The sequence below is a fragment of the Lissotriton vulgaris genome, chromosome 4_1 (assembly GCF_964263255.1).
Source record: "Lissotriton vulgaris chromosome 4_1, aLisVul1.2, whole genome shotgun sequence".
NCBI classification, from domain to species: domain Eukaryota; kingdom Metazoa; phylum Chordata; class Amphibia; order Caudata; family Salamandridae; genus Lissotriton; species Lissotriton vulgaris.
The window spans coordinates 518634855-518662171 of record NC_141691.1 but is presented as its reverse complement, the minus strand read 5'-3'; the positions used below and the strand labels follow the sequence as shown (position 1 = coordinate 518662171).

Here is a 27317-nt window from a genome sequence, read left to right as displayed (position 1 = left end):
TCATGGCATCCCCCAGTGACGAGATACCAATGTCGTCTCAACTGTGGAATCCTCTCAACTTACTGAGTTCCCTCAACCAAGCACACCGCCAAAGTGGTGTTTGCATTGTCGGTTTCCGGTCCCACCTCATGGCCTTTGTCGCCCGTTCCCATGTCCCCAGTGTAACTCTAGTGGCCGGAAGCAATCTGCCTTTCCCCGTGCCCCCGTACAGGTAGTGAATGCATGTGCGTTTCTCCATGCCGTGCCTCTCTAGCCCGTAAGTGGGTTGTGCCGCAGGGGCGTGTATCCACTCATTGATAGGTGCCAGATGTTCCGCCCAGTAGTATGCTTCTATGTTGGGCAGGGAAGTGCCCCCACTATATTGGTGCCTTTGTAGGGTCGTCGGCGCCATTCGGGGCTGCTTCCCCAGCCATAGGAAGGCCCTCAATTCCGCATTAATGTATCGAAACACCCGGCGTGGAAGGGGGAAATATTCATTCTGGAAGGCATAAAGAAACATCGGGAGCGTCATCATCTTAAACATAGCAGCACGGCCCAGTATCGTAAGGGGGAGCATCCTCCACCGTGCCTCATCCTCTGTAAAATTGTCTATTACTCGCTTAATGTTCCTGTCATAGGAAAGATTAGTATCTCACGTCACATAGATCCCAAGGTACACAAATCCTTCAGTCGTCAATTGGAGCCTCCCTTGAAGATCTGGCCATATCTCCAGTCCCCGGGGATCATAAAGAATCGACTTGTGCCAGTTTATCTGATATCCTGCTCGGGCACCATAGCGGGCCAATTCCGAGAACAGTGCTACGATCGTGGTATCCGGGTGTGTGATATATAGAAGGATATTGTCGTCGTACAACAATATTTTTTCCTCCTTAGTATTCGCCTGCCCTATTCGAAACCCCTGATGTCTCCATTCTGCTGGACCGCACATGCCAGTACCTCTATTGTGAGAGCGAAGAGCAGAGGTGACAGCAGGCACCCCTGCCTGGTCCCCCGGCTTATTGGGAAATCCTCCGACATCACTCCATTGACTCTAACTCTTGCCCTGGGATCAGTATACAACAATTTCACCCATTTCCTATATTTGGGCCCGAAGCCAAATCGCTCCAGTACCCCTTCCAGGAAAGGCCAGTGGACTGCATCAAATGCCTTTTCGGCGTTAAGTGACAAAAACAAATGCGGATCCTGTCTTACACTCACCTCCATTAGCCAATTATGGGTCCACCTAAGATTTAATCTGGTTGACCGATCTGGGAGGAAGCCTGTTTGGTCAAGGTGAACAAGCCCTGGTATCACTCGCCGCATTCGGAGGGCTAAGATCGTCGCTAGGAGTTTTACCTCCACATTTAAGAGGGAGATGGGGCGATACGACGCACAGTCGTCTGCCAGCTTACCTTCCTTATATGTCGGAATGATTGTGGCTAGACGGAAGTCTGGCGGGGGCTCACCCTCCTGCTCTGCGTCCTCAATGAGCCCCAAGAAATGACGGGCCAGTAGGTCCGCAGTCTTTTTGAAGAATTCCGCCGGGAATCCATTAGAGCCAGGGGACTTCCCCGCCCTAAGCTTTGCGAGGGCTCCCTTAATTTCATCCAGTGTAATGCCTACGTCTAAGTCACGTTGGTCCTCCTCCGCTAGCACCGGGAGCTCAATATGGTTCATGTACTGCATTGCATCTTCCTGTGACCCTAGATCCCTGGCGTCATAAAATACTCTGTAATACTCCGCAAAGGTCCCGGCTATCTGTTCATCTGTTTGCACCACCCTCCCTTGGCCGTCTCTCACCTTCTCCACCCACCTCGCATCCCTTTCTTTCCAACTAAGCCATGCCAACAACCTCCCAGACTTATCCCCCACGTCATACAAGCGATGCAGCGTCGCCAATGCCTGAGCCTTAGCCTCCCCCGTCACCATGCTTCTATATTGACGCTGCACATCCGAGGGTCTTCTGAAGGCCCACACGTCTCTAGTGAGCTGGTGTTCCCGTTCTAGGGCCCGGATTTGGGCTTTCAGTGATTGAACCTCCTCCTGCACTTTCCTCTTTTCCCCCGCCAATCTATTCTGTGCTCTGTCCCGCAAGACCGCCTTCAGTGCTTCCCAAAGCACAACCCGGGACGAGATAGTTCCTTCGTTTTCAGCAATGTACACTTTTACGTCGGCCCGTAAACCTTTTATTATGTCCGCATTCTGAAGGTCCCATGCCGTCAGTCTCCAGGTCGTGCGCCTCTCGCCCCTCCCCCCCCCGCTACTACCAATAAGGGTGAGTGGTCTGAAATGCCTCTCACCTGGTACACTGCCGTATCCTTTACATGGAGTGCGTGCCTAGCCATAAAGATATAATCTAATCTTGAGTATACCTTGTGTGCTCCGGAGAAGAACGAGTATGTCCTCTCCACCGGATGTAGCCACCGCCACACATCCACCAGTCCCAGTGTGGTCATTGTTTTGGAAAGTAGGGTGGGTGTCGGGGTCCTAGCCCTTTCCCCAGTCCTATCTGCTACTGGGTCTATTACATCATTAAAGTCACCTCCTAGCTCTTGTAAGGTGTCTGCTGTGTTCAAGAGGATATCAGTGACTGCTCTGAGTGTACCTGCCTGCAATTTGGGCGGTGCATAGACCGAGATAAGTGTGTACTCCCGCCTTCCCCAGTGTCCTCTTGTGGATCTACTCAGGTCTGCGCTACCAGAAAAGGAAGGTTCTTTTTTATTAGTATGGCTACCCCTCTAGAGCCCGTGGTAAGCCCTGCATGTGCGAGAACTTTATGTTGCCCCCTAGCCAGAAAAGTGCATTTGGTGCCCTGTAAGTGTTTCCTGCAGCAGCACTACATCAGGTCCCACCTTGTTCACGTAATTGTGGACCAACCCCCGTTTAATTTTACTGCAGAGGCCATTAACAATCCATGTCAAAATCTTAGTCCCCTTCTGAGCCAGAGCCTCTTCTATGGGGCTATCTGTCATCCTGCCTTGCATCTCAATGTGGGTTATTCAAAGACTGTGTAAGCGGGCCATCCAGGTCTCAGGCATGTATGACTATCCTGACATGCTGTAACAACCCCCCCCTCCCCCAACTCCCATCCCAAGCAAAAAGGCTGACATTCACATTCAAGTCCCCCCATGTGTCCCCATACAGAAAACAACAATACATTCCCCCAACTCCCCCCTCCCCACCTCTCCCCCCCCACCCGTCCCATCTGCGCAACAGGCTACGTATAGGACTTCCGGGCGGAGAAGATCTGTCGCCCTCCCCAAGAAACACCCTACTAGCCTATCCCCAAAACATTATCCACACAGCATATGTAATGTATGTAATGTATGTGGTCTTGTAAAGCGCACTGCTGCCCTGAGGCGTCGTGGCGCTGTAGACCGCTGAGGGAACCCGTCCTGGCTATCCCTGTGAGATGGTCCCTACTGGGTATCTCCAAGGTGAAACCAGGCATCCCCGGCGAATGTGGGGGGCCGTTGTAGAGATGACAAGATATGGAGGTGAGCAACCCAATATACCCTTGCGGGCTCGGGCAATACTTGTTATAAAGGAGGGGCCAGCAAGGGGTTTTGTTTAATTGCTTATTAGTCAGCGTTATTAGGACTTGTTGTAAAAATCAAGGATCCTGAAACTGTTGTTAATCAGTTGCTGAAATCAATTATTAATTTGGAATAAAGAGTCATATAAGATCAATATCTACAATGTTACCACACTAACACAGTAAATAAATTAAAAAACCAGGATTTTGTTTTGTCTGAAAATTATTATTTGTTTTCAAGGCAAAAAGTATTTACAAAACAGAAATATTTTTATAAAATAGGGTGCATACACAGATATTGTTTAGATATTCAAGGTACAGATTATTATCACCTTTGGTCTATCTAAACAGAAAGTCCAGACTGCTAATACAAAATAACATAATGATTTCAACTAAAGAAGAAGAAAATCAAAAATGATACAATGAATCATGTTGTACAGATGAGGCAAGCTAATGCCCAGAGTTGCCGAGTGTGATCCCTGGTGAGAGTAGGCACGAGGTGAGAATTATCAAGTCCGCTGACCCTGGTCCACAACCCTGCCGCGTCGGGAATTGAACCCTGGTCCCGGGCCGTTCTCTGCTTCCGGGTCTGCCGCCTCTAACCAGTGAGCCACACCACTCCAGCCCCTGCCGACTGCTTGAGCTCTGCGTGGGATACGGCGCCATCTTCACCCTCCTACTGCCCCTTGTTCTCCTCGTTCTCTGTGTCTTTGGTTGCTCCCACTGTGCCCCGACCGTAGACGAGTCAGTTGCCACGCCACGCCTCCCCTCCTCTGGTCTCTGGAATGAGGGGCGCTCCTCCAGCCACTGCCATGCATCCTCTGGGTGGGTAAAAAAGTAAGTCTTTTCCTTATACATGACTTTTAATTTCGCCGGGAAGAGCAGCATATACTGAATATGTAGGTCTCTCAATTTTGCCTTCACTGTGTCAAAGGAGCGTCTCTGTTTCTGCACCTCCTGACTGTAGTCTGGGAAGATCATCATTTGCGAGTTCTCCATACGGATCTCTCCAAGCTTTCTGGCTTCTCTCAATATCATGTCGCGGTCTGCAAAGTTCAGGAAGCGGGCAGTGACAGGTTTCGGCCTTACCCCCACCAGTGGCTTCGCTAGCAATGCCCTATGTGCTCTTTCTATCACAAAGCAGTTTGAGAATTTCGCCGCCGGGAAGGTCTTCTGCAGCCAGGAGAGCAGGAACTCCGCCATGTTGGTCCCCTCGATTCCTTCCCACAAAGCTGAGGTTATTGCGGCGGGCCCTGTTTTCCGCGTCATCTACCTTCCATTGAAGTTGCTTATGTGAGGCCTGAAGCTCAGCCACATCCTTCTTCAGGGTATTTATTGTATATTCGGCCTCACCCAGTCTGGTCTCCGCCGTGGTAACCCTCTCGGTCAAGTTGCAAAAGTCCTGTCGCAGCAGAGTGACCTCTGAGCCCACCTCTCCGATCTTGACCTCCAGGGCTGCACGAGATGCCTGTATATCTCCTCTCGACGCTTGTATGGCCCCCATCAATAGTGCCGTGTCCGAGCGAGGGCCCAGGAGTTCCGTCTCTGTGGAAGGAGGGGCCGTAGCGTAGCGGTCCAGGGTCCCCTGTCGTGGGTTTCTGGTGGTCGGCTCCTTTTTACCCATTTCACACTTCCCAGTGGGCTGGATATCGTCAATGACCCCCTTATCCGGCCTTCTCCTCAGCTAGGCCATCCACCAGCCTCCAACTGTCAATTCAGGCCCTAAGCCGTCAGGCCCAATGCAGCTCCCCGGGGCAGATCTCTCATGTGTGGCGTGCGCTCGGGCTATCTTCGCGGTGCTGTCCCAGGCCGGGGACCCAGCATACCAGGCAGGTCAAATCTCCAGTCACCAGGGCTCCTCCGCAAATCCGGCGTTTCCCTGAAATGCAGGGGGGGATGCACCACGTTTCTTCTCCCGTCCTGGGACCCGGCTTCTAGGCCGCACTCCGCCCCTGTGTCCCAATCAAGCCGTCTGTGCTCCTGTCCAGTTCTGCCCCCGTAGCCTCCCGGGCAATGCCTCAATGTCCTCCTCCGCAGCACCGTCCAGGCAGGAGGGGCAATTCAGGCCTTCCAACAGGCCAGGTGCCGGGATGTGGCTCCGGTCGCTAGGCCCTCCTCCGCCGCTTTAGATCCCCCCGGTCATACCTTCGGTTCCAGCGCAGGTCGCCTGGCCTCACTCTCGGAGTGCAGCCCGCTTCTTTGCAGACCCCCAGTTGCAGTGTTGTCCCATAGCGCTCTTGCCGTTCGAGTCGGTTCAGGCGCCTCCCCGCTCTGCCACCCAGGCCTACCTCATCAGGCCGCTTGTCTGGGCTCACTCTGCCTCCAGTATGCGCCTCCACAACACTTCCCCGTAATCATCCGCCATCCGCCAGAGCTCCGTCAGCGCTTCAGGCCGCCCCGGAATGAGCACAGGCCGTTTCGCAACACCAGTCCTCCTCCCACGAGGCTGCTTCTCAGTCTTAGCGTCGGCCGGGACCGCTCTGTGTGCCCCAGTCTCGTCGTCCGGGCGCAGCCATCTTGGGTCCGATTCCGCGATGCTTCGAAGCGGAACAATTCACCAATGTTAGACGATTTTAGCGCTACAGCGCCCACTTTTCTTCGCCTCCAGGATATGATGGAACCTTCAGAGTTCCTTTTGTGTCCAAAATGGGACTTCTGGACGCCGTTTTCTTGCCGGATTTCGATCGGCTCGCCGGAGCAGCAGAGGCTCCCGACTTACTCGGCCATGCTGTTGGCCACGCCCCGCGCTCGAATGAAATTTACAGACTAAGACAGTCTTGTTGATTTGGGTAGGACAAAGGACCCTAATTTGAGCCTTTCCTCTAATTTGAGAAGCACACATGCTAATCCTCCACCCCTGTTTTAGGTAGTGCATGTACTTACCTGGCCAGAGATCTTATGAGAAATTGAACCAGGGTATCAGGAATATTACTTTCGTACTACAGTGGGAGAGGTACCATGAGTCCTTACAATGTCTTACTTCCTGTACAGACTGGAGCTCCACTCTTCCTCCTACATCTTTTATAGCAATGAGATGGACCACAATTGTGAGAGATGTAGCTAGGACTCCATTACAAATGTTTAAAGTATGATACTCCCACTAATATTTTACTAATCAACTGCATTAAAAGAAAACAAGGGAGTGAGTTGGAATCAACTGTATCCTTAAGTTGTAACATCACTGTCAAACCTATTATACAAATATTCACTCAGTATTTCATATAGGTGCAAAATGTACAGATTTCTGAATCACACAAAACATTTCACCTAATGGTCATCTTGTGAAGCAATCTAATTTATTCAGTGCTTTCGTTGCACTATGGTTAACAATAGCATTGTAAATCATAGTGCAATAAAGAAATGAAATCTATTAAAATAGTGGTATTATTAACTTCAGCGCAATACATACATTGAATATATTATAATAATGGTATTGTTAATCATAGTGCAGTAAATGCATTGAATAAATTATAATCATGAAATTATTAAACATAGTGATATAAATACAATGAATAAATTGTACTAATGGAATAATTATTCATATAGAAATGCTTCTCCCCCCGGCATCAAAAAACGTACATGTCCCCGTATATTCATCAGGCTCTTAGTGAATGTACCAATGTAGTGAATTGTAGCATTCAGAAGCTCAACTTATCTAGTGTAGTACTTGCTAAGCCTGGTGGGAGGTAGGCTCACATTAGAGTGATCTGTTTTCCATCCCATGTACAAGTGGGTGCCCATACCTCTGTGAATCTCTCAGCAATGTAGCCACCAACCTGAAGCATGAGGCAAATACTGTATACACAAGCAGGCAATTTCTACCTCTGCCCAGGATCTTGGCAGCCCCTCTAGTTAGATCTGTCTATTCTATGAACTCCGCATCAGCCTAACATCAATCAAGCCAGGTTGATTCAGACCCAATTTTAACTTTGTTTCCCATTCCATTTGTATCCCAAAACACACTTTTAAAAGTGTCCCTCCTCCCTTTAGGCTCTCATATCAGTTTGAATAGATGCTTAGAACCCAGAGGCTCTCCATTATCTGTATTGCTGGGAACGATCTACTATTAGGGATGACCGTATGCCAACCGGGTGCCTACACATTCATCTTCTCTTGCCCAACCCCCTCCCCGCTACACCATGCTGTGGGCTTAGAAAAACCCCAATCCTCAATTTGCAGCAAGCTTGCCACCTAAAATTTGAATTAAATAACTGAGATGCATTTCTAAAGGTATCTGAAGTAAGTCAGTAGGTCTAACTTCATCCCAGTTTCAGCAACAACATTCACTGTGCCTATATCAGGTGTAGCCTACTCCCATTGTCTGAAGTAGCTTCAATACTCCCATTGTAGCGTCCTAAGAGAATCAAGAGAACATACAGAATATTCAACAAACATTATCTTGGGCCCACGCCCCACCCAAAGCAGCCAATTATTTCAGGAGGCACCCAAATGTTTGTTTTGCATCCCTTTGGCTTCTATAGGCTTTAGTGCTGTACAGTGCTCTTTTCCCTCTATCTCCTTTGCCATTGTTGTCAGTCTCTTGTGGTCCTTTTTTAATTTTTCCAGGTTTTACTCTTTCCAATGCATTGCTAGATCCTCCACCACCATTTACCTGCCAGCCCTCCAGCTTGTCGCAGGGACAACCTACACGACAATGTGCCAGGGCTACCCAACTGCCAGCACTTGTGGCCTGGCTGTAAATAGCTCCATGTACTTCAGCCCCCCTTAAACAGAGCTCTTTTGTCACGGCATTTAAGATTCCCCTTTGATTTAATGCCATCTGGGTGAAGTCTGGAAAGAGGAGGATTGAGGACCCTTTGTACAGCAAGGGTTATGTTAGTCAGGACACAGGTGACAGTTCCTCTAGTTTAGACTCCAAGGCAGCTGGGGCCGAACTCTGTGGTCTCTGTGGTTTGTCTCTACTGTATAGTATTTGGAGGGACCCTTCGGCTGGAGCACATCCATTATTAGAGATTCCAGAAAAAGATCATCAGCACCTCCATCAGCTCTTTTGGGCACCCCAGCTATATGGATATTGTTTGTGCGGCATCACAACCCTGCATCCACAGCCTGTGCTTCCAGTCAGTGTTTATGACTCCTTAGTACTGTTATTTCCCTTTTCATGTTTTTAATATCATTGGAGTAGTTGTTCAACACTACCCGTACATTATCAGAAATTATCTGCAGATCTGTCCTTAAGTACATTAAGAAGATTAAAATCTAGAGCCACCATATCCTTTTTCTGATCAATGGCATTCCTGGAGTCTTACACTAATGCCATGGACAGATTTGATTGTCCCCCCTCTTGTATCTCCTCTGCAGCTTCATCAAGTGGTTGTTCACATTTCTCCTTTAGTGCTTCCTTTAGAAATGTATGTTTATATTTTCTATTAAGCTGTGGCCCCTCAATTGCCATCTCGCGATCCATATTTTCTATAAGTTAGTTGCTCTGGTCTCTACCAAGGAATTCAGATGTTTTGCCATTCCTGCTGTCAAGCAAGCAACACTGCCACTGTGGCTGTTTCTTAGTTTCTTCTAGCCAGAAAGGAAGGGGACAGGGAATGTGGCCAACCATGCATCTTCACAGCGGCCTCACTAATGGAGAGAAGTTGTTGAGTATGTATCTAGGGTACTCCAGGCCAATCATCATCCTACCCGCTCAAGCTGCCCATCTCATGGTGACGCTACAGCAGGCTTCCCCAACGAGTTACTGGTGAGCACTCCAGCTACCTGTAAGTAGCTCACCTGTGTGCAGCTGAGCCTACTAAATTAGAATCGTATGCTTAGTTCAATAGCCAAAAATTGAAAAGTGGGTAATTGAGATAAAAATGTGCATATTTTCAAAACTCTTAAACTTAGCTGATATTTGAAGTTAAATGGATTGATCTCCAAAATGCATTTAAAGCTGATATTTGAGTAACAAACCATACAGTATTGTGGAAACCTATCACTAAAATTATTGCCTTCCTACCAGGGGCATTGCAGCTATGGCTGTAAAAAAGATGAAGCCATTTTATCATTAATGCGGTAACCTTCCCTGATATAGTGAGGTAATCATTGCTAATAATCTTGCATGGGGTGGATGGTGTTCTAATCTTGTCTGACATGGTCACTATTACCATACTCATAATATTAGTTGCTCAGTATGTTTTTCATTGAACATTAGCGTCTCTCATCAGAGGAAAGGTTGGAGACTCCTTCACTACAGGAATTCCTTTCTGGGATCCCCACTGGATCAGTGGTGTAACAATAGCCCCCGCATCCCCCGTGTTGCAGGGAGCCCGAGCTCCAGGGGGCCACCTCCAGCACTGTGCCTGCGTGGGCCAGAGCGCTCCTGACTTGTTCTGGAGCGTGGGGGGATCCCCTTCATGTACTTTGCAGGGGACCCCCTCAGGTTTTGTTACGCCACTGCTCTGGATTGGCTGATCTCTAGTGGTCCGACCCATTCACCTTGATCGGTCTATACATCTCTCCTCCACAAGGGGCTTTACACGATGCCCATGTGTGAAGCAGCAGATACACCACTTGCCCTGCTTCCCGCCACCTAACTTGGAGGCACCTTATTACTTGACCCCCCCTTTCACATCCACTCCGGTTTATCTGCTGTCTGCTGGTTTTACTCTCACAGTTGTCCCAGGCTGATGTATAGTATGGCACCGACCCTGCTGACGCTGGGCCCTCTCCTCCTTGTTATCACTTGATGAATCCCAGATTTCCCCCTGTTGGGCCACTAGGATTGAGACGGCATAGTAAGAAGCATGCCTCTCCAGGCCAGCTCTCCTAGTACAGGTACCTAATCAGGGGAGTTTGGTCCACCATCAACACCTTCTTTGTTGCTGTAATGCTTTCCTGCCACCCACGTCCCCATGTCCTTCATTCACATTTTCGATGCCTATCGTTGTATTTTGCTCTATCTTTATCCCATAAAGCTCGCTCTCAGCTCCTTAAGTTTTTTCCCTTGTGGTGATATTGATGATCTTCTGTTTTGAGGTCTGTACCTCTGATCAAGGTTGCAGAACTGCAACACCCTGCCTAGTGGTTAGTCCCTTTGTGGCTGCTGTGGTGGATGCTTTATTAGGCTTTGTCCCTGTGTTTTGCTAATCTCTGCGTCTAATAAAAGATTGTAGTTCTGCATCCTGTAATGTTTGTTTGGTGTATGATTAAAGGTAACATTGCTAGCACTATTTGGGGTATTCCTTCAGTTCCTGTAGCCGATGGGATCTGTGGGTGCTTGTCCGGAGGAGCTGATGTTGGTTGTAGAGATAAAAGGAAAACTTGTGTAGGTCAGTGTTAGTAATGTCCATGTGTGTTCAGAGGATGTTGATAGGGCATTGCTAATGACTGAGAGATATGGGGCCACATGCAAGGTTTATGTTGTGTGATGAGAAGGATGCCAGTTATGATTCGGCTACTTGCTGGTTCAGTGATGCAGTGTGGCCTGACACCAGATCTGCAGTGTTGTAGGACAGCCTTGGTATTAATTTGGTATTTTGTTTGACAGTGCCTGCTAACATATGTTTTTGAGGAGTCCAGTGTTTGCACTGAGAAAGAAGTTGCCAGGGACTTCAGGACTGAGAGTTGCTTTTTTCAGTAGCAGCGGGGGTGATGTATTTCCAGGTGATTGCATCAGAAAATATGTTTTGTGCAAGAGAAACATTGACTATATTTTGGGGTTTAAATGCTTCACTGTTGATTAGCTTTGTTGTGCTATTAAGATGGGCTGAATCTAGTTTCGTTTTGGTTACTGGTTGATGACATCGGAAAGGCCGGTGGAGTGCTGTATAGTGGGGAACGATTCAGAAAAGGGGGTGGTGATGAACAGAGTGTCTGAATTAAGCAGACCACTCTTACCCAGTCCAAAGATCAGGGCTTGATCCATCACCGTTATTTATCTCACTGCACCATCCCAGCTCAGAACCTGGCTATATGCAAATCAGTCTGTCCCTGGCCCAGTGCATCATGGGAACAGGGCAGACTAAACTACCAAGCCAATTCTTCACCAGAAAGGAGACAAGCTACCGGGGACCGGTTTCTGGCATTTCAGCCTTCTTCGGCCCGGCTTGCTTGAATCCTGATGGTGCAGTGAGAAAGGGACTCATGTCTGAGTATACCCTGCCACACCTATAGTGGCCAAAAACGATTCAGAAAAGGGGGTGGTGATGAACAGAGTGTCTGAATTAAGCAGACCACTCTTACCCAGTCCAAAGATCAGGGCTTGATCCATCACCGTTATTTATCTCACTGCACCATCCCAGCTCAGAACTTGGCTATATGCAAATCAGTCTGTCCCTGGCCCAGTGCATCATGGGAACAGGGCAGACTAAACTACCAAGCCAATTCTTCACCAGAAAGGAGACAAGCTACCGGGGACCGGTTTCTGGCATTTCAGCCTTCTTCGGCCCGGCTTGCTTGAATCCTGATGGTGCAGTGAGAAAGGGACTCATGTCTGAGTATACCCTGCCACGGTGTTGGATCTAGCCCTGATCTCTTGACTGGGTGAGAGTATTCTGCTTAATTCAGAAACTCTGTCCATCACCACCCCTTGTTGTTAAATATTTTGTCCACCCTAAGCGTGGAAGGGTATACTCAGATGTGAGTCCCTTGCTCATTGCACCATCAGGATTCAAGCAAGCCGGGCCGACGACGGCTGAAATGCCAGAAACCGGTCCCCGGTAGCTTGTTTCCTTCCCAGTGTAAGAATTGGCTTGGTGGTTTGGTTTGCCCTGTTCCCATCATGCACTGGGACAGGAACAGACTAATTTGCATATAGCCAGGTTCTGAGCTGGGATGGTGCAGTGAGCTAAAAAACGGTGTTGGATCTAGCCCTGATCTCTTGACTGGGTGAGAGTATTCTGCTTAATTCAGAAACTCTGTCCATCACCACCCCTTGTTGTTAAATATTTTGTCCACCCTAAGCGTGGAAGGGTATACTCAGATGTGAGTCCCTTGCTCATTGCACCATCAGGATTCAAGCAAGCCGGGCCGACGACGGCTGAAATGCCAGAAACCGGTCCCCGGTAGCTTGTTTCCTTCCCAGTGTAAGAATTGGCTTGGTAGTTTGGTTTGCCCTGTTCCCATCATGCACTGGGACAGGAACAGACTAATTTGCATATAGCCAGGTTCTGAGCTGGGATGGTGCAGTGAGCTAAAAAACGGTGTTGGATCTAGCCCTGATCTCTTGACTGGGTGAGAGTATTCTGCTTAATTCAGAAACTCTGTCCATCACCACCCCTTGTTGTTAAATATTTTGTCCACCCTAAGCGTGGAAGGGTATACTCAGATGTGAGTCCCTTGCTCATTGCACCATCAGGATTCAAGCAAGCCGGGCCGACGACGGCTGAAATGCCAGAAACCGGTCCCCGGTAGCTTGTTTCCTTCCCAGTGTAAGAATTGGCTTGGTAGTTTGGTTTGCCCTGTTCCCATCATGCACTGGGACAGGAACAGACTAATTTGCATATAGCCAGGTTCTGAGCTGGGATGGTGCAGTGAGCTAAAAAACGGTGTTGGATTAAGCCCTGATCTTTTGACTGGGTGAGAGTATTCTGCTTAATTCAGAAACTCTGTCCATCACCACCCCTTGTTGTTAAATAAGTATAGTGGGGAACTGCATCAAACCGAGGCAGTATTTGATGGTTTTGGAGATGTGATTTTTGTGTGAGTAGAGTAGAGATTTCTGTGTCAGAATTTAGTTTTTTGTTGTTTCTTTTCTTGCTCATAGGTCATTTGATGTGAGTTTCTTCTTGGGTTCACCATGATGCCAAAGCTGTGGTTTTATAGAGCAGAGGTGTGTGAGTGTGAGGTTGACTAGGTGTGGGAGTTAAATGACATCTTTCTTCATCGGCTCGGAAATCGACTTAGAAGTCAGTTGTGATTGTCAAATTGATAAATTCTCGATTGAGAGTTTTTATGTGAATGTCCGTGAAGGAGCAGGTCTTCTGTTTGGAGAGTGTTGACAATGGGGATAAATTCCGACAAATGTTTGTCCAGGGATCATATTTCTAAGTTGTGTTATAATTATTCTCACTTCCCACCCTATCAGCTTTCCTCTGATAGATTTCATCTGGTCTAACCTACTGAAATGTATTGAAGGAAAGGCCCCTGAAGAAAGGCAAAGAATACATATGACGTGTTAAATACTGCATTTTGACGCAACGTGGCCCCTTTGATAGCTGATCTTTAACCTTTTATACACTTATGTGTCCATTTAACCTGTTTTTTAGCCGTCCATTCTGAAACCCAGATCCTCAGCAGACCATTTTGTGTTTTAGCACTGTATCTTATATCTGACACAGGTAATATTAATAATAACTTAATAGCGCATCCTGGTGCACTTTTGCTAAGCTTTGTAAATAAATCGTTCCTTTTAACCAATTGTAATGGTGTTCAGTTTGCCAGCCTTATAAGTATAGAAGGGTAATTCAGATTTGCAGGAATACAAGCTCATGCCTTGTAGAGCCCTGTTTGTTTCAGCATTAAGCTTACAGCTCAGAGACAACCTGATGCCTTAGAAAATGTTAAAAAATACAAGTTTAATGTTGAGTGGCTTTCACTGCGCAGCCTGTAGGGATCATGAGGTCCCTCATATTGAAGTTCCTGGACATCTTCATGAGATGAAGATGTTTTAGTGAAATGAAAGGGAATATATTTAACAGACAGAAGTTTGATAAAAAATGTCTGGGCTGTAGGTTTGCTATACAGCTTCCTGTTCCTGTTTGGCGTACTTGATACTGTACCGACAAACTTACATGAGACGTATGCCTCAAAAATGAGAGGTTGAGGAACACACAATCGTGGTGCTGAGGGTTTCTTACTTGTTCTTGCAGGCATCTGTCACTTTCCATAATGTCGCTGTCTACTTTTCCGAGAAGGAGTGGAAGCTTCTGAAAGAGTGGCAGAAGGAGCTGTACAAGGATGTGATGAAGGAAATCCATGAAGCCCTGCTCTCTATGGGTAAAGAACACATTTTGTTATCGCTGTCAATTTTTACAAATTCCCCATCACCTGGTCCTCTCGTTCACATTCTTGGACAAACATCTTCAGGTTCACAGCATCACACTGAGAGTGCGGTTCTCCCAGCTAGCTCCCACGCATTACTTTATTGCTTTGTTCTTAATGTATGGTTCATGTATCTCAGCAGATTCTCCATACTGTGGGCTTTTTAAGCATTTCACTACTAATAAAGGTGGTAGATATTTCCATAGAAAAAAACTTCAAGACAGAAGGCTGGTTTGATGTAGTCTAACCACAGGGAATATTATTATATCTGAACTTTAGGATGTGGCAGCATTGATATAGTCATTTTCGCAGGCAACAGATTTTGTACTTATCCCCGGAATTAGTACAGAAACATAAGAGTTATATCTAAGGTTTTATATTACGCATCTTTCCTGTTCCTTTGCCTCTGCTGCTCAGCCAGTGTGAATGTGTTGGGTAGAATGTTGGTGTGGATGGTGATGTCATTGGAATGTGAGGATTGCTGTGTGAGACCCTTCTTCTCCTGGTAGGGCTTTTTCTACATATCTTTACTGGAAAACTTACCTAACATCTAAGAACAATAACGTATTCATTTGTAACCTAACCTCGTCTACTGGAACTCCTTCCTACGATACAACAATAAGTCTGAGCATTCCTTGCCCTCAAAAGCCACTCTCTCCCTAAAGCAAATTTGCATAGCTACCTCCATTGATCTGACTTCTTGTCACATGAACTTCCTGTTTTTAACATAGAGGGCTCTGCCAGTCATGAAGCAAAGGGCTGCGGGACCTCTCTCTCACAGTTCTTATTTTAAGAATAATAGCTTTTCTTGTGGCGTGGCCTGCCAAGATGGCTGAGTGGACGTGATCCACCAAGGCTCCACTGCATCCAGTGGTAAAGTTAAGGAAAGGCAAAGCAGGACATCCAGTTTCCCGACCTCAGCGCTGGTGACTGTCCCGGGGAACAAGTTTGTCACAAAATGGGGCTACTTCTATGACTTCATGCCCCACACTAGCTAGGGAGCTTCATCTCTTCCAATTCTAAAACTAGGCTCCAAGCTACCATTTACCAACGTTCCCGTCTCCCTTGATGACCTTCACTGGTACTATGAGCTTCCACTAGTAAAGACCTCATGACTTAATTAGACTGTGCCTCATCAATGTATCAATGTAGCCATGTTTCTCTTTGTGGTTGATTTATTCCCCACCCCCCGCAACCCCCTTCCCATCGCTTGTGTGATAGAGGGAGTTTGAAAGGGAGAGGGGTTTCTCGTACAATGGGAGACGATTAGTTAGGATCTGTTAATGTTCAGTATGTTTGGACTAAAGCACTTCCATAGCATACCTGTACTATTTGAAAGCGGATCGATCCCTCAACAGGACAGATACTGTAGTCTACAATGGCATGTAAATCATAGAAGGGAGACTGCTTTGATATACCTTGCTGTTATTTGTTATCGCTATAAAAGTCAGTAAAAACTATTTTGACTATAAAAGAGATTTTCTAGTGCTCTGCTGATCTCCTTTTCACTCCCTCAACAGAGTTACAAAATGTTCTGCCTGTGAATGAACAAAAGCAGAGATTTGCTATTATTGAAAGAGACATACAAAGCGGCATGAATCTACGTACTCTTATTTTACAAAAGCCATCATTGAGAATTATTACCTTGTACACCTCTACAGATCCACTAAAGGAGAAGCAAGGTTCACAATGATCTACAAGGACTATCTAAATTGAAAATTGATTGTTCACTGGTGCAATTTGTGGCACAAAACTTTAACGTGTTACTGTTGAACATCCCATAAGTGAGTTTTCTCTTTAGGGCTTTTTTCGTTTCGGGTCTGCCTAGGAATTCTTAAGCACTTTCATGAATACTAGCCTGGTAAGTGCGCACAGGTAGCCTTGAACCCATTACTTGTGCAGACCACACAACTAATGGCCCGTTTGCTTATATGCACAGTATTTTGAGGCACTGAAAAAGGCATAAACTCTATACTGGCCACCAGGAACACAGTTGATGCAAATCATGCTCGCACATAGAAAAATATTTTTAAAAAAAGGCTTTTTTCACTACTGAAGCAGAACATGTATGGCCACCCACTTGTCTCGGTTCTTAAATCCATCCTTAACCAAAGCAGTCTTGTCACTGGCGGCTCTTATTCTCAAGCCTGGAGTCATGAACTGAATTTGTTTATCATCCAAAAGATCTGTAATATGTATTCGGGGATCAGAACCCCAAAAAGTCCCCTTGAAGCACTTCTCTATCCTTCTGGCTTTGTACTTGCAGGTCAGAAATTAGGTTCTCCTGATGACCTACACCCGCCCGAATGCGATTTAAGAACTTTAACTCTAGCCATTACTAATTAGGTTACTTTCATTAACGCATCCTTGTCATCAGGAAAATGTCATCCAAGTAGAATGCAGTAATAACTGGTATTAAAGCATAGCTCTGTTAGGAGGTACAGGCGCTCTGGATCCTTTGCCAGTTGATTATCCATCACGCAGAGGAGCATAAACAACTATGGCAAAAGCCATTTAAAAACGAAGTGCTTGGAATCTAGGATATTTTTCTAAAGTTGTTTTCACCTCTATTTTTTTGGCTTAAATCTGTTTATTAGAACCTACAAAGTCAAAGAGCTCAGACACGAAGTACGAATTGACATAGAACAGTTCTGGTAATTAATACAGCATCAATCAGTCATACCCAATCCTTATGGATTTTGATGTTCCCCCCTCCCTGGGCCAACCGTCGCAGAGCCCCATGAAAATTAGTTTAGACACAAAATATAAAATAAGCAAGAAAAACGACAACATTCACTCTTACAAATACTAATCTGTGAACCGAACCCATGAAATATTTGTATTTATGTATATCTAAACGATAAGTCAGAAATACAGTTTCCTAGTCATCTAGAAGGAATTTGTTTTAGGAAGAAAGGAGAAAGCAAATCATGTTTTAATTCCTGTGGTATGTTATTTATAACATGACATAACATAACGTGTATTTATAAAGCGCACGTTCACCCAGAAGGGTATCTTGGCGCTGAATAACAGATGTTTAGTGTTACCCAACTTAATGGTACTCATTTATTGGTGTCTGTGTTAAATGCCTCTCAGCGTTGTGAGGCCATGTAATACACACTGGTGCTTCTAGACACAGCCTTAAAAATATTCATGTCTGACCATTATAGGGTCTGGCAATAGTTTGCTGTTTTGGGGTTATTGTATGCTATATTTGTTTCATGCCTTCCTTTTATCAATTAACACATAATTTAGGGTAATCATGGTATAAGTTATCAACAATCAATCAGTGGTGTAATAAGACAAGCTGAAGTTAAACACACTTCATTTACTTTTTCCATCCGCTAAAATAACTTTGGTTATTTGTCCTGATATTGTTTTATATAACGTTTTATACATTTTTTCTTTATTGAGATGTACAATAACCACAACTTTGAACAACGTTTCTACTGCAAACTTTGGGAAATCAGTAATGCTACACTCCATAGTTGCTAAAGTACATCTTGTGAAGGTTTTCTGTAAAGGATTCTGTTGATTAATAAACAGATAGACGAACAGGTAGGGGAAGCCAACAGGATCTCATTATGGATAGAGTTTATCGTAATGAGCCTACCAGGGACCCATGATTCTTTTTTAACACAACCCCTCTCTGTGTATAACATTTCTTCGACCTGCAAACAGCGGGTCATTCCACCTGCACCACGCACGGAGCCTCTGTCCCTCCACCTCCAGGCAATATCTCTCTTGACTACCAGTAGCCCGATTCGGATGAACGTATGGGTCTCTGCAGGTGCCTCCCAACTGTCCTTTATCCTATACAGGCCCACCCATGGATCTGGGATGTCCTATTATAGTTAAAGATTCTAATGAATAGTTTGTTTCTCATTATCGAGCATTGACAGGGTAGCCCCATATTGGGTGCATCAATCAATCAATCAATCAGAGCATTTATATAGCGCACTACTCACCCAGAGGGTCTCAAGGCGCTAGGGGAGGGGGGTCCGCTACTGCTCGAACAGCCAGGTCTTGAGTTGCTTCCTGAAGGCGAGGTGGTCCTGGGTCAGGCGGAGGTGGGTCGGGAGGGAGTTCCATGTCTTGGCGGCGAGGTAGGAGAAGGACCGTCCCCCTGTGGTGGCTCTTCGGATGCGGGGGACGGCGGCGAGGGCGTGGCCGGTCGATCGAAGTTGGCGTTTGGGAGCGTAGAAGTTGAGCCGGCTGTTGAGGTATCCTGGGCCTTAGTTGTGTAGGGCTTTGTGTGCGTGGGTGAGGAGTCGGAAGGTGATTCTCTTGTTGACCGGGAGCCAATGCAGGTCTCTCAGGTGTCCGGAGATGTGGCTGCGACGGGGGATGTCCAGGATGAGTCATGCTGAGGCGTTCTGGATCCGCTGGAGTCTCTTCTGGAGTTTGGCGGTGGTTCCGGCGTAGAGGGAGTTGCCGTAGTCCAGACGGCTGGTGACGAGGGCCTGGGTGACCGTCTTCCTGGTCTCGGTGGGGATCCACCGGAAGATCTTACGTAGCATGCGCAGGATGTTGAAGCACGACGAGGAGACGGCGTTGACTTGTCTGGTCATGGAGAGGGAGGAGTCCAGGATGAAGCCCAGGTTGCGTGTGTGGTCTGTTGGTTTGGGTGCGCTGCCTAGGGCGGGGGGCCACCAGGAGTCGTCCCAGGCGGAGGGTGAGGATCCCAGGATGAGGACTTCCGTCTTGTCCGAGTTCAGTTTCAGGCGGCTGTTCTTCATCCATTCGGCTACCTCTTTCATCCCTTCGTGAAGGTTGGCTCTGGCGGTGGCGGGGTCGTTGTTGAGGGAGAGAAGCAGCTGGGTGTCGTCGGCGTAGGAGATGATGTTGAGGTTGTGCTGGCGTGCGATGTCTGCGAGGGGGCTCATGTAGACGTTGAAGAGGGTTGGACTGAGCGAGGAGCCTTGAGGAACGCCGCAGATGACTTCGGTGGCTTCAGATCTGAACGGGGGGAGGCGGACTCTCTGTGTCCTTCCGGCGAGGAAGGAGATGATCCACTCCAGTGCCTTCTCCTGGATTCCGACGTTGCTGAGTTGCTGCACTAGTGTACGGTGGCAGACAGTGTCGAAGGCCGCGGAGAGGTCTAGGAGGATGAGGGCTGCTGTTTCTCCGTTGTCGAGCAGTGCTCGGATGTCATCGGTGGCTGCGATCAGGGCGGTCTCGGTGCTGTGGTTGGCCCGGAAGCCAGACTGCGAGAGGTCGAGGGATCCATTCGTCTCGAGGAAGGCGGCCAGCTGCTTGTTGACGGTCTTCTCGATGACTTTTGCAGGAAACGGAAGCAGCGAGATGGGGCGGTAGTTCTTGAGGTCGGTGGGGTCGGCTGATGGCTTCTTTAGTAGAGCGCTGAGTTCGGCGTGCTTCCAGCTCTCCGGGAAGGTAGCGGTGTCGAAGGAGGTGTTGATGATGTTCCGCAGGTGGGGTGTGATGACAGCGTCGGCCTTGTTGAAGACGTGGTGAGGGCAGGGGTCGGTCGGAGATCCGGAGTGGATGGAGTTAATCGTGCGGACGGTGTCTTCGGTGCTGATCGGGGTCCAGGCGCGGAGGGTGGTGGTGGGGGGCGGTGGTTCGGTCGTGGCGTGCGTCGGTTGAGTGCTGAAGCTGTTGTGTATGTCTGCGATCTTGTTGTGGAAGTAGGAGGCGAGGGAGTTGCAGAGGTCTTGCGAAGGGGTGATGTCGTTGTTTCCGGCGTTGGGGTTGGAGAGCTCTTTAACGATGTTGAAGAGTTCCTTGCTGTTGTGTGCGTTGTTGTCCAGTCGTTCCTTGAATGCGGTTTTCTTGGTGGCGTGGATGAGTTGGTGGTGTTTTCGGGTGGCGAGCTTGAGGGCAGTCATGTTGTCCGGTGTTGGGTCTCTGCGCCAGGTTCTCTCGAGGGCTCGGCAGTTCTTCTTGGAGCTCTTGAGTTCGTCGGTGAACCATGGGGCTTTCTTGCTACCGGGTCTGCTAGGCGGGGTCTTCAGAGGGGCGAGGTAGTCTGCGCAGTTGCAGATCCACTTCGCGAGGTTGGTGGCCGCCTGGCTTGGGTTCGTTGCGCTGGTGGGAGGGTTCATGCTCAGGGAGGTCGCGAGCTGGTCGGCTGTGATCTTGTTCCATCTTCTGCGTGCAACCTGTTGCTGGTGGTGGTGGATCGTGGTCCTTCTGAAGCTGAAGTGGACGCAGCTGTGGTCCGTCCAGTGGAGTCCGGTGGCGTGGCTGAAGGCGATGTCCTTGCTGGATGAGAAGACGGGGTCGAGTGTGTGTCCGGCGTAGTGGGTGGGGGTGGTGACCAGCTGCTTGAGTCCCAGGTTTGCGAGGTTGTCCAGCAGGGTGGTGTTGTTGCGGTCGTTGTTGTTCTCCAGGTGGAAGTTGAGGTCCCCGAGGAGGATGTAGTCAGCGGAGAGGAGGGCGTGCGGGCTGATGAAGTCAGCGATGTCTTCGCTGAATTGTGTGCGTGGTCCCGGGGGTCTGTAGATGAGGGTGCCTCTGAGGGTGGTCTTGGGGTTGATATGGACCTGGAAGTGATGGTGCTCGGCGGGTGCGAGGGTGTCGTCGGTGTTGGTCGTGATGCGGATGGTGTTCCTGTGGATGATGGCGATGCCTCCTCCGGTCTGGTTGATGCGGTCCCTTCGGATGATCTTGTAGCCGTCTGGGATGGCGATGGCAATGTCGGGCGCTGAAGAGGCGTTCATCCAGGTTTCTGTGAGGAAGGCGACGTCTGGTGAAGTTGTGTCGAGCAGGTTCCAGAGCTCGACGGCGTGTCTGTGGACGGAGCGGGTGTTGAGCAGGATGCATTTCAGGTGGCTGCTGCTGTTGCTCGTCTTGGTCTTGGTTGGTGCTGGAGTAGTGCAGGTCCGGATGCAGGTGAACTTGCGGGAGTTGCAGCAGAAGGGTCCGTGGGTGCATCTCGGGGTGGCTCGGTAGCATCCTGGGATTCGGCCGGCGTTGAGTGCGTAGAGGGTGGCGGCGTCGTACGTCCGGCGGGTGGGCTGGGGTCTGCGGGGGCCAGCGGTCCTGGCGCTGGGCGCGGTCCAGGCGCAGACAGGCTTACCTTTGGCGCACCTTCGGCGCTCAGTCGGCGCTCCCGCTGCGCGCTTCCGCTGCGCGGTCGCTCTGGGGGCGTCATAAGAAGAGGGACGGAAGGGCGGGTCAGCTGGGCGGCGGGAGCGGCTCGGCCAATGGGCCGGTGGTGGGCGGGGCCTGTGGCGAGCTGCGGCGGGAAACTGGCGAGCGGGCGGCTCTGCTGTGGCTGGGCCGCTCGGGGGGCCAGGAGGGCGTCGGCGGCAGAAAAAGGCGGCAAGGCTGGCAGGCAGGAGCAGGAGGCGGCAGGAGGAGCAAGGGGGTGACCCGGCCTGGTGAGAGGCGCAGCGGTCATGAAAGTGTGGTTTGTGAAATTACATCGGAAGCAGCCAGGGTGAGTTGTTCCCGTTCACCGCAGCCTAAATGGGTGAAAGTAAACTCAGTTAGCTGAAGACCTGCGGAGATAACTAAGGCCCACAAGACCATTTTCCCTCCATTCCCCATTCTTCCAATTCACCCAGATTGCACTCCCACCTACCCGATAGTTTAGTGGGGGTACCCGGTGCATTTAGTATCACAGATTTTTATATTTTCTAGTTACCTTTGCCACTCAGCTTTTCTAAGGTAATTATAGCTTCTAGGTGACAGAATTTGGGAATTTATGTCTGCTTAGTTTAATATGTTTCAGGTGCATAGCAGATTTATATCGGACAAACTGGTGTTGACATAGCATAAATTTAGTAAACTGTTGATCAAATGTTTTAATATGGCCAGAGGCCAAGCCATCACCCAGGTTAGAAGTACCAATGATGTCCCATGCTGTGAAGCCATCCAACCTCGCGACCTGTGAGAGCCAGGAGCAGCATCACAATGGTGCTTCACCTTCAGGCTTTTTGTGCCACTTACTACTCTTAGTGCATCATGCCAACACATTATTGGCAGTTTTGTTACGTATGGACGAACATAAGGAATCGCTGACCCATAATGAAGGGAGTGTACGCCGTGTGACCCCCAACAACTCCAACTCCAAACTAACCAAACCACGGGGTTGTCTCTGTCACCGAACAGCCAGTCATTCAATGGGGTTAACTGTGATTCCCAGTAATGCAGTTGAATATCACGGGTCCCTAACCCACCCTCTTAATGTGTGCATGTGCATTTCAAGAAGGACACACGTGACTCATTGCGTTCCAGAGAAATCTAATTAAAGACTGAAAATTAAAGAAGAATAGGGAGTAGGGGCAGAGGGAATGGAAAGTTCTGCAAGAATCGAGACAGCAACTCCATTTAAAAATGCGCATTGTGTCCCATGATGGACAACGGCAGGTAAACCCTACCCTCTAATTCCTGTTTAGTGTGTCTAAGCAGTGGGACAATGTTCAGTTCCTACCCTCTGGCTGGCTCTCTTGTAACCCATAGCTCCGGTATTTGAAGTAAGCATTCACCACTTTATTAGCTGAAGGCACTATGATGGGTTTTATCCAAATTTACTTCCAGGCTTGACGTGTCACCAACAATTCTTAACATCTGAGTAACCCTGAGAATTGAGCAGTTACTGTTAGTACAGCAATAGATCATCAGCATTCAAGTATAGTCTACTCTATCTTATGCGTTTTTAGTCCATGAATACCCCTACTTTGCACACCGTGCTACAACCATGCCTCTAATTGTTCAGTTACCAGTGCAAACAAGAGAGAGAATAGAGGCAGCGCTGGGTGGTAAGATGGCATATAGAATGTTACAATACGCATGTTAGAATGTAGAATGTGTAGAACATAGAATGTGATGGGGAGATAGAAATGTTCCTACAGTTCTAGCAGTAACCAGTATGTCAGTTGCTGCCAGGACGTTTGGAGAAGAGGACATATAGGGCTATGCTGTGTAGTGGGCGCTGAAGGTTACAATAAACCTTTCCATTCTACAATTTATATAGAGTCCGGCTTCTTTCTTCATACTGGTGATGATTTGATGTTATAGTCGTTGCGCCCACCGACCTGGCACGCATTTTGCGGCGTTGTGAGGGCCAGTGGTTTTTTGAGCCGACTCGAGGTTTGGCCTCACTGATCTTGGCATTTGCCTGTGTACATCGAGCTGGAAGCCGCACTGGTGCCTGAAACATTTGTCAATACTTTTGCAACGCTAGCGAGTTCCTGGTGGGCCGCTTTTATTTAACTGCTCACATCTTCCTTATCAATGTGCTTTCAGTACCTCGAGGCATACTCTAGCGCTTTGCTCTGAACCTTTGTTGATGCCGTAGATGTTTCTGTTTGCAAGCTGCTTTGCTGCTTAACCATGGCAACCTCAGGTACGGCGTGACTTTCCTGCTGTCGAGGTGCACTTCGTTCTGCAGCCATCTTGTTTTGGGCATCGTGTTAGGTCCAAGTATCAGAGCATGCGATTGAAGTTCGTTTTCATGCTGAAACTTTCATTCTAAAGCATCAAGTTTTTTGGCCTGCACTTTCAGTGACAGGCACACCTACATTTGAAAAAATATCTTCAGTATTTTATATTATTATTGAGACGACATTATTCACGTTAATAGGTACACCGCAAGCCAGCAAGTAAGACCTAAATATTACTAGTGCTTGCTCCAGTACGGTGCTGGGCACACCTAGGATACTTTAAGAGTCGTATCTTTATATAGTTACCATTGTGCTTCATTCATTATTAATTTTTGTTGGTTGTTGTTTTTAGTAATTATTTGACAGTATGACTTTGCAGGCGTTGCCACATCAGTTTGTCCAACACCCACCTTTTCTACAGCTGCCTGATAAACCACCACTTAAGTAGAAGCAGTGGTGTAAATGATTTCAGAATTACTTGGTTGCGATGGATGCCTCAAGATACTCTTCAGGAAAGAAATTAGCTTTATTATACGGTAGTCTTGGGAACGTTGCTCAAGAAGTGTTTTATATTTCCAGTAACTACACTGATATGAGCTCAGGCAGTGACAGAGAGACTGATCAATATAAAGAAGTGGTTGAGAGACTACGCACGCATTATTGTGAAGAAACTAGTATCATACTATTTTACTTGAGAGGCACAAATTGTAAAACGGAAGCAGAACATAGATGATAGTGTGGGAGAGTAAGTTTCTGTTTTGAGAACTTGCAGCAACATTTTGAATTTGGGTGAAATATTGATGTTTCCATTTGTGACCAATTCTTTTTACAGTTGTTATTCACGTAAGATTCAGGAGAGATTATTGGCGTGTAGAAACCCGACTCTTATGGAAGTTATAGCTCTAGCAAAAGAAATTGAACGTTCTACGATTTCCTCTAAAGCTTTGAAGGATGGGTTTTCAGTGAATCTTGTAAACACTAGAAATGAAAATGTTGAGGAATGTACAGAAGCGATATGTGCAGTTAGCGTAAGTGGAAAAGGAGAAAGAAAATTTGTAAGAAAATAAATGTTTCATTGTTATAGATGTTGCTCAAAAAGTCATATTGGTAAAAATCCTAATTGTCCCACACTTGGGAAATGCTGAATGGCCTATAAGAAAGTTGGTCATTTCCAAGCAGTGTGCAGAGGTAACAAGACATCTTTCACACTTTAGGATTTGTGCTCACACGGTATCATTAAGCTGGCTGAACCTTCACAATGTGTTTCCTCCATATTTGTCACCAAAAAGAAATCAGGTGAGTTGAGATTATGTGCTGATTTACGCACATTAAATAAAAATATTTTGATTGATTGCCATCCTATACCTAAAAATCAGGATTTGTAAGCAAATGTAGGTGAGGCAGAGTTTTTGTCCCTGATAGACTAGTGCTCTGCATATCACCAAATTGCTGTGACGCAAGTTTCAAGGGAACTCACAGCGTTTATCACACCATTTGGAGCCTTTGAGTATTGCAGGCTTCCATTTGGGTTGGCGTCAATGGTAAGCGTCTTTGAAAAGCTTATGGACAAATTATTTGGTGATATGCAGGGGGTACAAACATTTCAGGATGACATCCTGATATGAGCAACAGATGCACAAGCTCATAATGTTATTTTGAATAGAGTTTTGAAAGCACTGTCAGAAACTGGCATGACAATCAGATATGAAATTTGACAATTTGGAGTGCAAAAGTTAGGATATTTGGGTCATACCATATTGTTATCTGGAATAATGCCCAAGTTTTCACTGATAAGAGCTATACAAGAGGCTAAAGCACCGAAGGACAGGGATAGTCTTAAATCATTCCTAGGCCTTGTAGAGTATTATGTCAGATTTATACAAGGCTACTCTCGTATGGTGGAACTGTTAAGAATGCTGTTGAGGAAAAGAGTGACATTTGTATGGCCTGCAGAATTGAAAGAGGTGTTTAGCGAGGGGAAGAGAATCATTATTGCAGTACCTGTATTTAAACCCTATAAGACTGAGTGTAATCACCATTGATCCCAGTTTAACTGGTCTTTGAGCAGTCATGAGCCAATGGGTTTATGGAAAGGAACAAACAATTGGTTTTGCGTCTAAGACACTTAAACATTCAGAGAGATACTAAAGTACCATAGAAAGAGAGGCATTGGCTGCCATTTGGGCAGTACAAAAATTCAAGTGTTCATTTGGGGATGCAAATGTGACTTGAGCTGCTTGTGCATATACTCAGCGGTAAAGGGTCCAGTAACACTTCTGCAAGGTTGATAAGATTAGTATCCAAACTTCAGGACTACAATTTTGAGGTCAAACATCTTTCAGGAAGAGGAAGCAAGAATTTCCAAGCTGATTGATTGTCACAAATGTCTTTGGATTGTATGATAACGAGAGGGAAATATTTGAGGTCATGGAATGCGTGTTTGCAGTTTTGGATGCATTGTGTGAGTGTGGTAGCAAGATATTGGAAGAGAAGTGGATAGAGGCAACTCAGTCTAATGCAAACCTGTTCAAGGTTATGAAGTACATTGTGCAAGGGTGGCCTGAAATGAGATGTTTACCTACTGCTCTGAATTTTTCTTGTAAAATCTCAAATGAACCTTAAGTGGTTAATGGAATGGTTAAGCGAGGGGAGGTATTAGTTCCACCAGAAGATTTGAAACATACGCTGATCACATTAGCTCATCAAAGACACCCAGGGATTTCCAAAACATGTAAAAAAAGAATAAACAGTTTCATTGGTGGCCACATTTAGAGAGTAATGTGAAGTGTGACAAACGTCCTAATTGTTTGATCTCTGACAAACATTGGAAAACAAAGGAAGCTCCTTTACACCCGGTTCCTTTTCCTACTTGTGCATGGGATAAAATTGGCTTGGCCTTCTCAGGTCCATTTTCCCTATTACCTTCTAACTTGAAAAATATCATTGTCTTAATAGATTAGAATTCAAAGTGGATTTATCATTCATTTATTGAGTCACCAAGTACTAATGCTGCCATTACATTCTTGGAAAATGTGTTTGTTAGAGGGGTCTCTGAAAGAGATTGTAACTGATAATGGGACTCACCTTGTATCTGAGCGTATCATTTATTTTCTAATATGATGACATTAGACATCCCTTAATTGCTTTGTATTCACCTAGTTCTAATGGTTCAGTATTGAGAGCCAATAGAATACCAGGCCAGATGTGAAAAAAAATTTAATGACAAAGTGTGAAATTATAATATTACTCCCCACAGCAGAACAGATGAAGGACCTTTCACTTTATTGAAAAGTCACAAGGTTCACATGAGCCTATTTCCGAGTTGGTTGAAAAGCAAAGCAGGCACTGAACTAAGATTACAGGCTAGTGAAAGTTGCATTGAAACAAGCTGAGATGAAAGAGTATTTTGACCAGAAACATCATTTCAATATAGGAGTTTGGGTTTTAGTTAAAAA

At 47.0% G+C, this 27317-nt stretch overlaps 1 protein-coding gene across 3 annotated transcripts in view; it reads left to right on the top strand.

The window, feature by feature from the left end:
* The window catches only part of LOC147718917 (uncharacterized), a 139431-nt gene that overhangs the window by 27335 nt on the left and 84779 nt on the right, over window positions 1–27317 (top strand). For all 3 annotated transcript variants that reach the window (XM_086964666.1, XM_086964668.1, XM_086964667.1), the window contains exon 3: window positions 14338–14464. In XM_086964666.1, coding sequence (XP_086820792.1) covers window positions 14338–14464 — 127 coding nt within the window. The remainder of the gene's footprint in view (window positions 1–14337; window positions 14465–27317) is intronic.